Genomic DNA, 13037 nt, shown 5'->3' with positions numbered 1-13037 from the left:
CGAACGAATTGCACAATAATGAGCAGCTGCAATTGTCCGATTGTCCTCCGTCTAAATCAAGTATTTATATTGCAAACATTGTGCTGACAGGCCGAAAGGATGGGATGGAATGGGATTGGGTGTGCCTGGCAAATTGACAGCTCAGATTTTCAATTTAAACAAAGCAGCTGGCGTACACTTTTCCCTCAGGTATGAGGGGTAACTTTGAAATTTGGTTCTTAAAATACATAGGTATTAAATTGCTGCATTTTTCACGATGAATTCAGGACATTGTGTATTATCTGTTAAATGGCAGAGTATTGGTTAAACAAATCCCTTACAAATTAAATTAACGACGTATATTGTTGTGGAAATATACTCAGACTTAACAATTAATTAATTTAAAAAGTTTTGTTTACATTTAAAGAAAAATAATTTTATTAAACTTTATCAAAATTATTTTCCAATGGAAATAATCTTGGATTAGGAGCTATACAAAAAGTTAGTCCTAAGATTTAAGCCTTAAGCTAAAAATTCCAGAAAAACCCGGTTTTATTTTCATCTAGCCAACGCGCAAAAGTTTCGTCATAGCTTAAAGGTGGAGGACTCCATCCACTTGACTCATGATTTATTCAAAGTAAACTCATTTTGCGTTTTTGGTTACAAACGATTGAACTTGAAATTTTCTGTCATACACGAGGCTTGCCAAAAATGTAGCTTCAACCCCGAAATTCCCACGCTGCAAAAACTTTTGCCAGCTACTTTTGAAAACTGCGCCAAGTGTGCGACGTGCGTGGCATTCTGTTCCTTGTTTGCCTGTGGCAACGGAATTCTGTCATAAACAACCCAACAACGCGGCAGAGACAAAGCAACAGCAACAGCAGACAACAACCAAAACAACGGCGGCAGACAACACACGCAACACTCTAAGCACCTAAAGGCATTTATTACCAAAGCCGCAACACTTTTTGTTGGTTTTTATTAAAAATTATTCGAAAAGTTAGAGTGTGTCACGACGTAAGCAGAAAATCGTGTAATGAGTTTGTATACAAATGTTTGAACACGATGCGGAAGAGTAATGCATAAACTATGTCTAAATCTTGTATAGGTTGATAGAGAAAACATGTTAAGTCGAGAATAACCATAGTTTTTCTAAGTTTCTTCTCCGAAATCCTTATTTTATAGTTTTATTTTGCTCAGCTAAAATCTAAAATGTATGATTCAGTGCATTTCGATGGTAATGCGAAATGTTAAAACTGTTCAACTGAATTCAACATGATGCAATGAATTTATTAGACAACTGTTTTTATGGGTAGTAAAGCTTTTATTCTTAGAGTATTCAAATAGCTAAAGCTTATATCCTTGCACTCAAGGATCTACTCCATAAATTCGTCGTTTCTTCGCATGGCTTTTACATTTTCGTTTCTTCTAGATGTCACTGGCATTCTCACAATGCTAGGCTGGCCAAAGACAATTCCCTGGAGCGCAAGGTGCAATTTGCTGCGAAAACTCCAGCCAAGAACTCCGCAGGGTCGCAACCCAATTAGATGGCCAAAAGGAGGGAAAACCACGGCATTGTTTGCAGAGCAACGACAATGCCAGTTGGAATTTTGAGAAAATTATGAACTACAGCTCCATCCGTCTTTCTCGCTATGCAAATTGGAATGAGCCATGAATCTGCGGCATAAGTACGCAATTCCGGATTATTTGAAACATCTAGAGGGATAAAGAAGCTGCAGTTAATGGCTCGATTTTACGATCCCATGGACTGCTTGCCCGATTCCATGCGCTCTTAATATTTTTATGACGGCGTCAATTTCGCATTCGTAGAATGTCAATTTTAACCATTGCTGATTAATTTCTGCCAAGATATGAACCAACTGCTCGCTGCCATAAATCAATTTATCTCAATCGCTGGCCCGCAATAAAGCAGCCCAAACCCCAGTCACATAGGGCCCAACTCTATCCCAACCCCAGCCATCCCATTCCGCATTCAATCAACCATCAATCCATCCACATCCACATCCACATCACCCATCTGTATGTAAATGTTTACGTGGCGTATGCGCGATGCTCGTGTAAATAGCCCACGTAGTATTTGCACAGCAGTCGGTGGCGGTGTATCCTTATGCATTGTACTCGTATTTACTTTCAATTATCGTAATTATCAAAAAGGGTAACGGGCATTGGGTATTGGCATTCGGCAGCGGTACCGATAATGGCACGGCAATGCAAACGTTTGCTGATGTCTTCGTTTTTCGTTTTTCGATTTTCGCTTTTCGCTTTTCATTTCGATTTTCCTTTTCCGCTTGTGTTGCCTGTTGTTTCTCATTCATTTTCGATTTCATATCCTTCCATGCTGATGCGGCGTAAATTTTGCTTTCACCGAACTCAACAAACAGTTGTAGCTACTTATTTGAGTTTGGAGGGCGGCTCAAGCCCAACCAATTCAATTTGGCAGCAGTGCAGCGAAGCGCTCTAATCGGGGATAATTACATGTTTTTTTGGCTGCATTATTCTGCCTGTAAACGACATCGGAATATTCATTTTTCTAGAAAATTAATTGAATAATATTCCATAAGCTGGCATTCCTATTGATATGCGATGCATATTTTGAATAATCAAATGGCTTTGGGTTATATTAATCTAAGTTTGAAAAAATGCTAGAATACGTTTTGTTTTGATCTACAAACAATCCACAAAATAATAAACTTCTCACAAAACATTTTTCAAACAATAGTTTTAATGACCAATTGGTAAGCAAGTGTATTTTTCAAATTTTATTTTGAAACATTAATAATGTTTAAGTTTGAAAGCGCAAACAATTTATTTTGGAATCTGTGCAGCAAGGCGTATAAATCGGGAAAATTACATTTTTTTAGTTTAATAAACTAGCCATGCAAAATCCGGTTTAAATGGCATCAAAATATTCACTTAACCAGGCAATTAATTAAATAATATTCGTTAACCTGTCCGGTTTGCATGTGTGAATGCACAGGGTTTTTTTTTGTTGCATTAAATATGCAAAATAAAAATTGAATATTCCCTCGGCGCACCTGCTGAACGTGTGTGCATGTGTGCACTCACCTGACCCACCTGTCCGGTGTCCGTTGGCCCGACCTTTCCCATAATTATAAATGGTTTAGTAATGACTGTGAGTTTCGATAATAAAAGCAGATCATTCATTTTTATTACCCACCCAAAAGCCCTGCCCCCAAACCGAGCTGACACGTTAAGTTCGGGGGCTAAACTTTTGGCCCCGATTAAAATGCCGGACGGTTACTTTATGAAAGCATATGCATATTTATGCACAAGCAAACACAAACACAAACAGTCCCCACATACACAACATACAACACACAACACACGCTGTTTGGTATTTAAGCATCATTAATTATTTAGAAATACAGTCGGAAGTAAATGCTCTATAACGGTAATTGAGACATTTTCAATATGTGCACACAAAGGCTCCGAGCGGCGTTTATCGGTCATTTATTTTTGTGTTGTCCACAAATCAAAATACACACACTTCTGGGCTTGAAAGTGTGAAAAAGCCCACACTGCGGCAAGTTAGTTTGCCAACGACCATAATGGAGCAGTGGGCATAAACGAAGTTCACGTCAAATCGGAGCTGTGACAATTAGAAATCAATTGAGTTATCGCTGGTTTGGTTTCAATTTACACTTGAGGCCCGGGACTGGTTATCAAGGAGCGACTGTTTGACTCTGATGGTAATTGAAGTCCATTAAAATGGATGGGGATTCCGCAAAAGTGTCAATTAAGTGGGATAGGGCTATGAGAACTGCGACAGGTGTAGAATATTCTAGCACACTTAATGTGGAATGGTATTTAATGAAGGGAAATGCTTGCTTTAATGATTTATCCTGATATAGCAAGGCTGTACTCTAATAAATTTCCTAACATATTTATCGTATTTTACAGATATTGTCTTAGCTTATTTTATGTAACGCATAGGGCAAAACTTGAAATGCCCTGAAGTGCTCTAACTAAAGTAACATGACAGGAATTTAATTAAAATTACTAAAGTGCCAAAAACAGTTACACGAGCCCTTCCTTTGTAGTTTCAATATTCTGAGTTGTTGATTGTTAAAAAATTAATCCAACTATGTTGTATACAAGGGTTAATCGAGAAAATGTTTCATTTCTATTATATAGTTTTGTTTAAAATGTTAAAATTTTGAATAGCACTCATATCTTGGAACCATAGGGTATCAGCGATGATTGCTAACAAAGCAGACTGTTTTTCGGTCCAAAAATTTGAATTAAAATGTATGCAAACGGGCATTGATATTTACGTTTTTGGCAAGTAAAAATTTGTGAAGTTGTGACGTTTGTTTGATAAAACATAAACTCAAAATGCACCCACGTATTTTATATATATCCTATATGCATGTGGCCATGTTAACGGATGACAGAAGAGCGGCACAATATAGATCCCTTGCATTGTGCATATTACGGCTTTTTGCACAAAATATTTTCTGTCATTTTAGCATACTTTAGTTTTTGGACATTGTTGTGTCCATCCTGTGTGCTCGATGGGCGGAAGGGGAGTGGGGATGTTGTGCGATTTTGTCAAGTGTACAGACGCTGCTGTTGTTATTGTGGTTACCAATTTTGCATGTAGGCGTGGCCCAGTTATCAATGTAGAATAACTGATTATTGCCCCGGCACATCCCTCCCTTTGTCTCTCGGTGTGCGCTTAAATTTATGCATATGTATTTTTAATGCTCCGCTCCACTGGCAACTGTCAGCATAATTTTTGTGCAAATTTTCGGTTTTCCTCTTAATTTTTTTTTTTTTTTGTTAAATATTACAAAATGGGTTTTGTAAAGGTTTTTCGATTTACCACCGATCGCCAGATATACTCTTGTTTTGTCGTTCTAGTAAATTGAAATAAATGTTTTTGTGCAGTTATTATTGTACAAAATTTTCTATTTGACAATATTTGAGCATATGTTGACAAATGAAACGTAATTAAATGGCGAAGCTATAGAAGTCAATAGCGTTATGAAACTAGTAATACAGCTATGTATTTATGCAAAAAAAAATATATAATAAATAAATTTTGTTTTTTAGAGTTTGGGAATGATATATACCGAAGAATATTAAAAGGGTTTCCGTACACATTCCAACTCGGTAATATTGTTACCGCTCTTAATGAAATGCTTATGCAAATGTTTTTCGTCAATAAATCTGTGCTATGTTACGACCAACGACTTGTTGTCAGGTATTCTATTAAAATTATATCAAGAAACACTTAGAAAGCTAAGGTACTTACATCGTATTCTCAAGTTGACCGGAGCTGACTGGGTTTCCCCACGGTCATTGGCCGCCGAACAGGCATAGAAGCCGGAGTGGACGCGACCCACTCGCTGGAGAACCAGGGAGCGAGTTGAGATTATGATGCCCCAGGACACATTCTGGGTGACCGGTTGGCCCTGGAGGAAAATGGAGAGACGCCAAAATAATTTAAGCTGATTAGACACTTTAATTTTGGCCAAAACTTACGTCATGCGACCACATTATGCGATGCTCCTTGGGATTGGACTTGATGTGGCACTCGAAGTAGACGTCGTCGCCCTCCTTGATGTCATCCGGACGCAGTGTGGAGCCCAGCGACAAGGTGACTTGAGGCGGATCTGGAAAAGCAACGAAAATCCCACATGTTAATAGTTGCGTTCCCGTTTTAATGGCGTGCGCTAATATGGAAATTGGGTTGTGTGCTTGGCGTAAATTTTATATTCAAATTGCCAGGCTGCAGAGAGCCTCGTATAAAATATAAAATCGAAAAATATTATTGCACAATAAAACTGCGAAATGTACGCAGCGTCGTTGGAGTTTTTGTTGTCATCAATCTACAACGTCGTAGCGCAAACCATAAAAGTTAACAGCGCGGTTATAAACCACCGAGCCCCTTCGATCCGGAATCCGGGTCAAAAGAGGCTAACCAATGAGTATGACAGAAATTTTTAAATTAAAATCGTTCCGTTGCCGCGGGCAACGCCCCAATATCAATGATGGATCATATAAAATATTTAGTGTTTGCTCCTACTCCTTGCCATTTTTACAACATCATGATTGCTCGCCAAAGAAGGTGGCTAAAACACACGCGAAAAGGGAGCTCAACAATTTGTTTACTGTTATGGTTAAGGGAAGCGTCTTGGAAAGGGGTTAACCAGACTGGAAACTGTAAAAAAGTTGATTTCAGGTAGTTACTACACGTTTCTTTGAAGGCAAAATGAATCACGGTCGTTCGCTGGCCCAACTCCGTTTTCCGATCAAAGGAGCGGGCCCATCAAAAGCTTAAGCCATCTCCGCTAATCCTTTCAAGCAGATTTTCCTTGTGTATTTCTAATTTTATATTTCCACACAGGACCGGGTCAAAAGGGCAGTGGAAAACTTTCTCCAACTTTCAGTTCGAAGCTTACGCGCACTGCCATTCAATATTTATGGCTGAATTTCGCATACATAGCTGGGGATCTATGCGTGACTTTAAAATTCAATAAATTTATGATTATCCGATGGAAAAACCCATGGCAAAACAAAGTGACAACACAAAAATAACTAACCGAAAGGAACGCTTTTAGTGTGGGACGAACTTAAACCACTTTTGCTACCCTTCGACGGAGTAGAGGGTCGCGTGATTGCTGTTGATTTTAAATTGATAATCATATAAAGTAAAATTTATGACATTTTGCTGGCGCTGGGGTAAATATGCGAAACGAAGCAAAACAGCGCAAATTTTTCGCCAGCTTTTTTATGGCCACGCTAAAAGTCAACGAAATAAAATATTGACATACAAGCAACGGCTTCATATTAGGCCAGTGAAAATGGAATGGAGGGTGTGTAGTATGTAAATAATGTCATATAATTTAGACTTATTTGCACAGGCGACTTTGATTTGTGCGCTGGCTGCATTTATGAAAATTCTAATCGATTATAGGGAGTAAATGCGCAATCAAAGTTATATTCCCCTGGCTATATTTAATTGTCTGCCAGTCAAAAGCAACAAATATACGTTTAATTTTATAAGCTCGTTATGAAGAAAAGTGTTTAAAAAATCTCTCAATACCAAATTAAGAAAAATTCTTTCAAAATTGAGTTGCTTTTAATGGAGCATAGGACCTTAGATTTAAACTTGTTGCATTAAAATAATTAAAATATTTTTTTTTAATTTAGAAGTTAACAACGCGGGTATAAGCCAAAAATAATTTTTTTTTCGAAATTTTATTAACAGTTTTATAGTATATATAAAGAAAAATTGGTTTCAAATTATTAATCAAATATCTTTAAAAATGTTTAGTGCAACATACAGATTTGAATTGTATGATATTGTGAAACCTTCGACCCAATGCAATATTCTTTCTGAGTGTGTGTTCTATAAAAAGTTCCACTTACAGATGACATTCATCATGAGCGAGTCCTCGATGGCCGAGTTCTGTAGCCGTGGGTTGGAGCCCTCGCACTTGAGCATCGTGCCGTCGTCCTCGGGCTGTGGATAAAATGTCAATGTGGATATGACTCTGCCATTGGCCTGGCTCGTTGACAGCTAGGGGGATGGAGAGGAGAAGTGAAATCGATTAGAAAAGTGGCCGCTGGCAACCGGAGGAAATTCATAAATAAGGCTGGCCCTCGCCTGGCCAAGATTGAGTTAGGCACTCTGGACGGAGCTTACCAGGCCACGTTTGAAGGGCCGATTATTCTGCGTCCATTTGATTTCCGTGTCCGGCACCGAACCGGCCACAATGCAGGTGAGATTGTACTGCGTGTTCGAGGCGAAGACCTTCAACTTATTGGTTAAATTGACTGATGTGGGTTTGACTGCGGGGTTAAAGGTTTAAGGGGATTATTCGTGACTGGCAATACAGACTCCTCGTTGCGGCCACTCACGTAACATTTCGATGCGGATGCTGCGCTCCACGGGCGCCACCAGCTTCGTGTTGGAAGCCTGACAGCGGTACGTGTTGTTCAGGGCGGAGCGCGAGATTTGGGCCACCTCCAGGCGGTTGACGGTCACATGCCGGCCCATGGACACCCCACTGCCCGCCTCCAGGGTGCGCGTCCCGTTCAGCCAGGTCACCGTTGGCTCGGGTCGACCTGTTGACGAGGCGGGAAAATACACATTTATTATAGGTTTCATTTTACTAAAACTATATAATAGACATATATATATATATATATATATACTTATACACATTGCAGACACCAAGTATTTGATCAAAACTATATAAAAGCGCGTCCATAACCTAATTATAAAAAAAATTATTTTGATAAGAAATGGTTTGTGGCTGAATATAGAGTGGGATGACCATTTTATTGTTAAAAAAATACTGAAGATCAACATTGTCTATTTTGTGTCTTTGTGTGTTTTAATATATATTTATAGTATATTTTTTGGTTTTTGCAATAACTCTAACTAGACAGCAACTCTAACTGCAACATTTTAATAGACTTGCTATCGAATGTATTAAATATAAATTATTAAAGAAATAAAAATATTAAGTTTTACTGTAACCACTTTAAAATTACTTTGTAATTAAAGTATTAAAAAATTTCCGTTTCCCAGCAAATGCTAACTGATAATAATATTTTCAGTCTTACCGCGTTACTAAATTAAGTTCATAATAGTCAATTAAATACGTCGATTTACAAGTTCTATTATATAAGTAATAAATAAATATATTTTAAATACCGACTTTATCGCAACACAATCGAATTAACAAAGGGGCAATGAAGCCAGAAGCAATTTTTGTATTCGATTCTATGTCCCAGAATCTAACACAAAGGCTAACATTTTGATACAACCTAGAAATTCAAATTTAAATTTAAATTAATGTTTAATGCATAAATTAATTTTAAATTTCGTGCCAACTGTTTTTCGCTGGCAGCAAACTTTTCCACTCATGCATTATTAACCCGCCTAGAGAGAGTTTTCCCGAGGTGGTTTTCTAACGGAAGCGGCGTCACCACAGCGCCGCGTTCGAAAATTTATGACCGAAAAAAAATGAAGGAAACTTTCAACATTTTAATGATAATGCGCATTTAGCAGTGTGTACCCAAGGCTTTTAAAAAAGGCTTAGCCAGCTTAACTAGCAAAGTTGGGGCACTGGCCGGGCGGCATGGATGGATGGATGGTCGAAAAAAGGCCAGGAGGCGCTCATGGGTTTCCCAGCAAACGCATAAGCGTGAATATTGAATTAGTTGGTTGGTGAGCCAACGGGAGGGATGCGGAAAGTTTTTTGGGACATGCTGATGACCCCGAATGGAAAACAATACTAGTTCGAGGGGAGAACGGATAAAAGGGCACATTTTGATACATATTTATGGCTATATTTGGTGGCGCTGGCAAAGCCGATTATTGTATCACAAAGTTATGGACTTTGCCAAAATGTTGGACAATAATTAAGAGTGAATTCCCGGAATCGTTGACGCAATTTGGTTGGCTTTTGGACTTGCAATCCAATATAGCTAAATATTTGAATATTTTACACTAGTGATGGTCTTGTATTAACACATTTTTAATTTTTAACATTAACAAGGCTATCTCCCTAATTTTAATAAGTTATAATTATTTACCAGATATGAAAACCCGTTTTTAAATAAAATACATTTTATAACATAGCTCTTTTAACATTTTTTTTTTAATTTATCATAAAAATCTCTTCTAAAAAGGCATACTTAACTCATATCTGTATATATATGAATACATCTCAAAAATAAATCAAGTGTCCTGAGTGTCGAAAGGCGTTGGAGAAAATCCTTTATTTAATAACGTAGAGTAACAACGTTCGAATAAACAGAAAAATAACTCAACAATAACAACAAGTGGGCCCAAAACACAAATAAAATTATTTGATTTTTTTGAAGAATAAAGACTTTCTGGTTGATTATTTTTTGCAACTTTAATAAATGCCTTGTAATTCAAGTAGACCACCTGGTAAGAGCCTCCTTCAAAGGAAAAAATATTCCCTTTTCCACATCTACTTCAAATCCGATTTCCACCTGTCTCAATTTACCCAATGAGTACAAATATTAAATTAATAAAATATGACTTGCCTATATGTTCGATTTGCCATCGATGTACTCTCTAGAGTTGGGAGTTCTCGATGCACTTTTCCGAATCTGCACCCCCGACATTTCAATTGAAATTCTGCAATCACTTTTTCGCTTTGCTGCCAGCGCAAATGCTCAATGCCCAAAGAAAGTGGTTGGAAAAGGCATTTCACTCGCTCACATATCAAATGTACGAAAATATTTTTAATCCGTTTAAGTGCCCAAAGCTTGGGCTCCGGCTGCTTGCCTTTGGCATAGCCTTTGGGTTTGGTTTGGGCCATTAAGTGAGCCAAGTGAATGCGGCGGAAATGAGCAACAATGGCAACAAGCAGCTGGGGATTGGCATTGGCATTCGCATTGGCAAAGGGATCGGGGGTTGGAGATTGAAGGCGAAAGTAGCTGATAGCTGGAGTGTGGACTTGGGAATTTACTGCCAGAATGCTGGCTGATTGCAAAGGATACTCGGCGACAATAAGCCATCGAGGACACACGCAAACGCACACGCACCGAAAAGCTAGGCGGACTGGGAATGCAGGGATAATAGACAAATAACAGTTTCCCTGCGGCATTTAGCTGGCTTTCACCTCCCCCAACTTTCGCCACTTTCTTTCCTTTCTCTTTTCTACCCCACTTCCTTTGTGTAATGAAGACAGCGCGTTTGCCATTTGCTAAGCCATACTTACGCTTGTTGACAATTGCTCCGCCGGACAATGCTCACCGGATTGGGGGGCAAATATGCAAAGGACGGCAACTGGAACCGGACACAATGGATAACCCGGGCTCCTTTTATGGCGGCCCGCCTAGATTAGCTTTTTATTGCCGGTATTAATTGCTATTAGTCGAAGTTAATAAACTTGATAAAGCAATTTGGCATTTGGCGTTTATTGTGCCGGGGCTATGATTGGTGGCTGGCCATAAAAATGGCGTCAGGATTTGCATTAGCTTTAATCAGGATGCGAGCACCCACCGTTCGCAATACCTCACCATCGCTCGCTCTGTCGACGCCATGTGGCGCTGAAATTGCGATATTAGTTAATTTGGCTTTGAGCCCTTGGCAGCAGCCAAATGAAATATGAGCTTGCATTGCGGTCTTACAAGGAGCCATCCCTTACACTGGGAAACAAAATGTGCAACAATACAGGTAATGCTTTACTTTTAAAACAAACAAAAAACCGGGAAGGTATATCATTTAAAAAGCAAACATGTCTTAATGATTCTAGTATTGGTGGTATACATACATTAGTATTTCAAACGGAATTGATAAATTAAATAATATTATAAAAGGACGCATTCTAAGGATTAATACTGATAACAATAATATATAATTGCTTTAATAAATATTAATATATTTAATATTCAAAATATTACCTCGTTAGTAAGCTAATTTAAGATTTATTTTTTTTGTAATTAAGAACCAAGTAAAGGTATAACTGTTAAGACTTATGCATTGTTTCGATAAAATATTATTGTTCCATTTTTTTTAAAACGGAAAGTTAAGACATTGTAAACTAATTTTAATTTAAAAAAAATTTTATTTTGCTATTATCGTATTTTTCAGTTATCGAACAATGAAAAAAATCTCAATAGAATGCATAAAAATCAGTAATAAATACAGCAAGTAACGCCGCTATTTAATTTGTTTAATCTTAGAAAAATTTAATTTTTTTTAAGTGCAGGGGGCTGTGACTTTGGGGTGGGAAATATTGCATGCAAATCAGAGCCGCTCCAGAGCAGGGCCACCTGCCAAGAAGCGTGTCGCTCAGCAGGTGTCAAAAGCGAATGTTGTCGACGACGTCGTAGTTTCCCATCCCTCTTTCCACCCCCTGGCACCCAAACACCCACACACCCAAACACCCAAACACCCCAACCCCCTTATCCCTGCTGTGAGCTCGATCCCCCGCAAAGGGCTGTTTAGCTCATTCACATGCGGTTTAGTCAAAGCGGCGACGTGAGGCAATGCTGCCAAAGCAAAGCATCATGCGAAATTCCAAGGCGCAGGACAAATCCTTTGGCGGCAGAGTGCTGCACGTGAACAGGAGCACTGCATGCAGCGGTGACAGCAGCCCAGGAATCACACGGAGCTGCCAAACACCTCCTGCCATAATGAGCATTTGCCAGGAGTGGGCAGCACAAAGGCTGGGATCCTTCAGCCGAAATTGGGCCACTACTTCGGCTTTTGGTGCCTGAAAAGTTCAAGAACAGGCTTCAGAATGGTTCTTCAATACTTCTCTTTGGCATTCACAATATGAAAGGAAGAGCTTGCTTAAGCAGCAAAGTTTTGCTTCCTCCTTAGAGCTTTTGATTCTACAGCAGGATATTTGCCAGCAAAAATACTGGATTAAAACATCATCGAGACTTTTAATGCACCAGTAAGACTCAAGTCTCAAAAGTCATTACAAAATAGAAATAAAAAACATTCGGATTTTATAAGTATATCTAAATAGACACCAAATTTTAAATTTTAATTGAGTATTCGGCTGAGTATTTTTTATCTTTTATTTTCCTAATAGCTCACTAAACTGCACTACCTCATGCCAGACTAAAAAGAACAATGTTATTTCTATCAAAGGTCTATGGCAACTTTAAAAGCCCATTCAAGCAGTTCAATGAACTGTATCCACTGCCTGTCTGAAATAATCAACTAATTCCACTATCAAACGGACTTAAAAACTTTCACGAGCATCAGTAACAGCTTCAACACCATCAGCTGCACTTTCGACTTTAAGCTCGGGCAAAACCCACTTAGTATGACCACCAGAGAAAAAAGGCAGCTCCCAAATCGCGTTGCTAGTTGACATGGAAAATGTCTGGGGTGTGCGCCGAAAATATTGTTGTCAGGAAAGTTAATGATTTATAATGCTGATGTCGGGCATTCGTCGCCATCGCCAGTTCCGATGGTTTGAGTTCGGTTCGCATCCATGGTCCATGGACTCAGTCATGCGAGGAGAACCCCTCAAGCCAGCCGGCGAAGCGAGCAACTTGTA

At 38.8% G+C, this 13037-nt stretch overlaps 1 protein-coding gene across 1 annotated transcript in view; it reads right to left on the bottom strand.

The window, feature by feature from the left end:
- Positions 1 to 13037, bottom strand: part of LOC128252530 (uncharacterized) — a 110629-nt gene that overhangs the window by 19529 nt on the left and 78063 nt on the right. Inside the window, 5 exon segments of the mRNA XM_052980312.1 lie at positions 5279 to 5438; positions 5509 to 5639; positions 7399 to 7549; positions 7676 to 7821; positions 7891 to 8097. Coding sequence (XP_052836272.1) covers positions 5279 to 5438; positions 5509 to 5639; positions 7399 to 7549; positions 7676 to 7821; positions 7891 to 8097 — 795 coding nt within the window.

The sequence above is a fragment of the Drosophila gunungcola genome, chromosome 3R (genome assembly GCF_025200985.1).
Source record: "Drosophila gunungcola strain Sukarami chromosome 3R, Dgunungcola_SK_2, whole genome shotgun sequence".
NCBI lineage: Eukaryota > Metazoa > Arthropoda > Insecta > Diptera > Drosophilidae > Drosophila > Drosophila gunungcola.
Note: the sequence above shows the minus strand (reverse complement) of the source record. Positions and strands in the feature narration are given on the sequence as shown.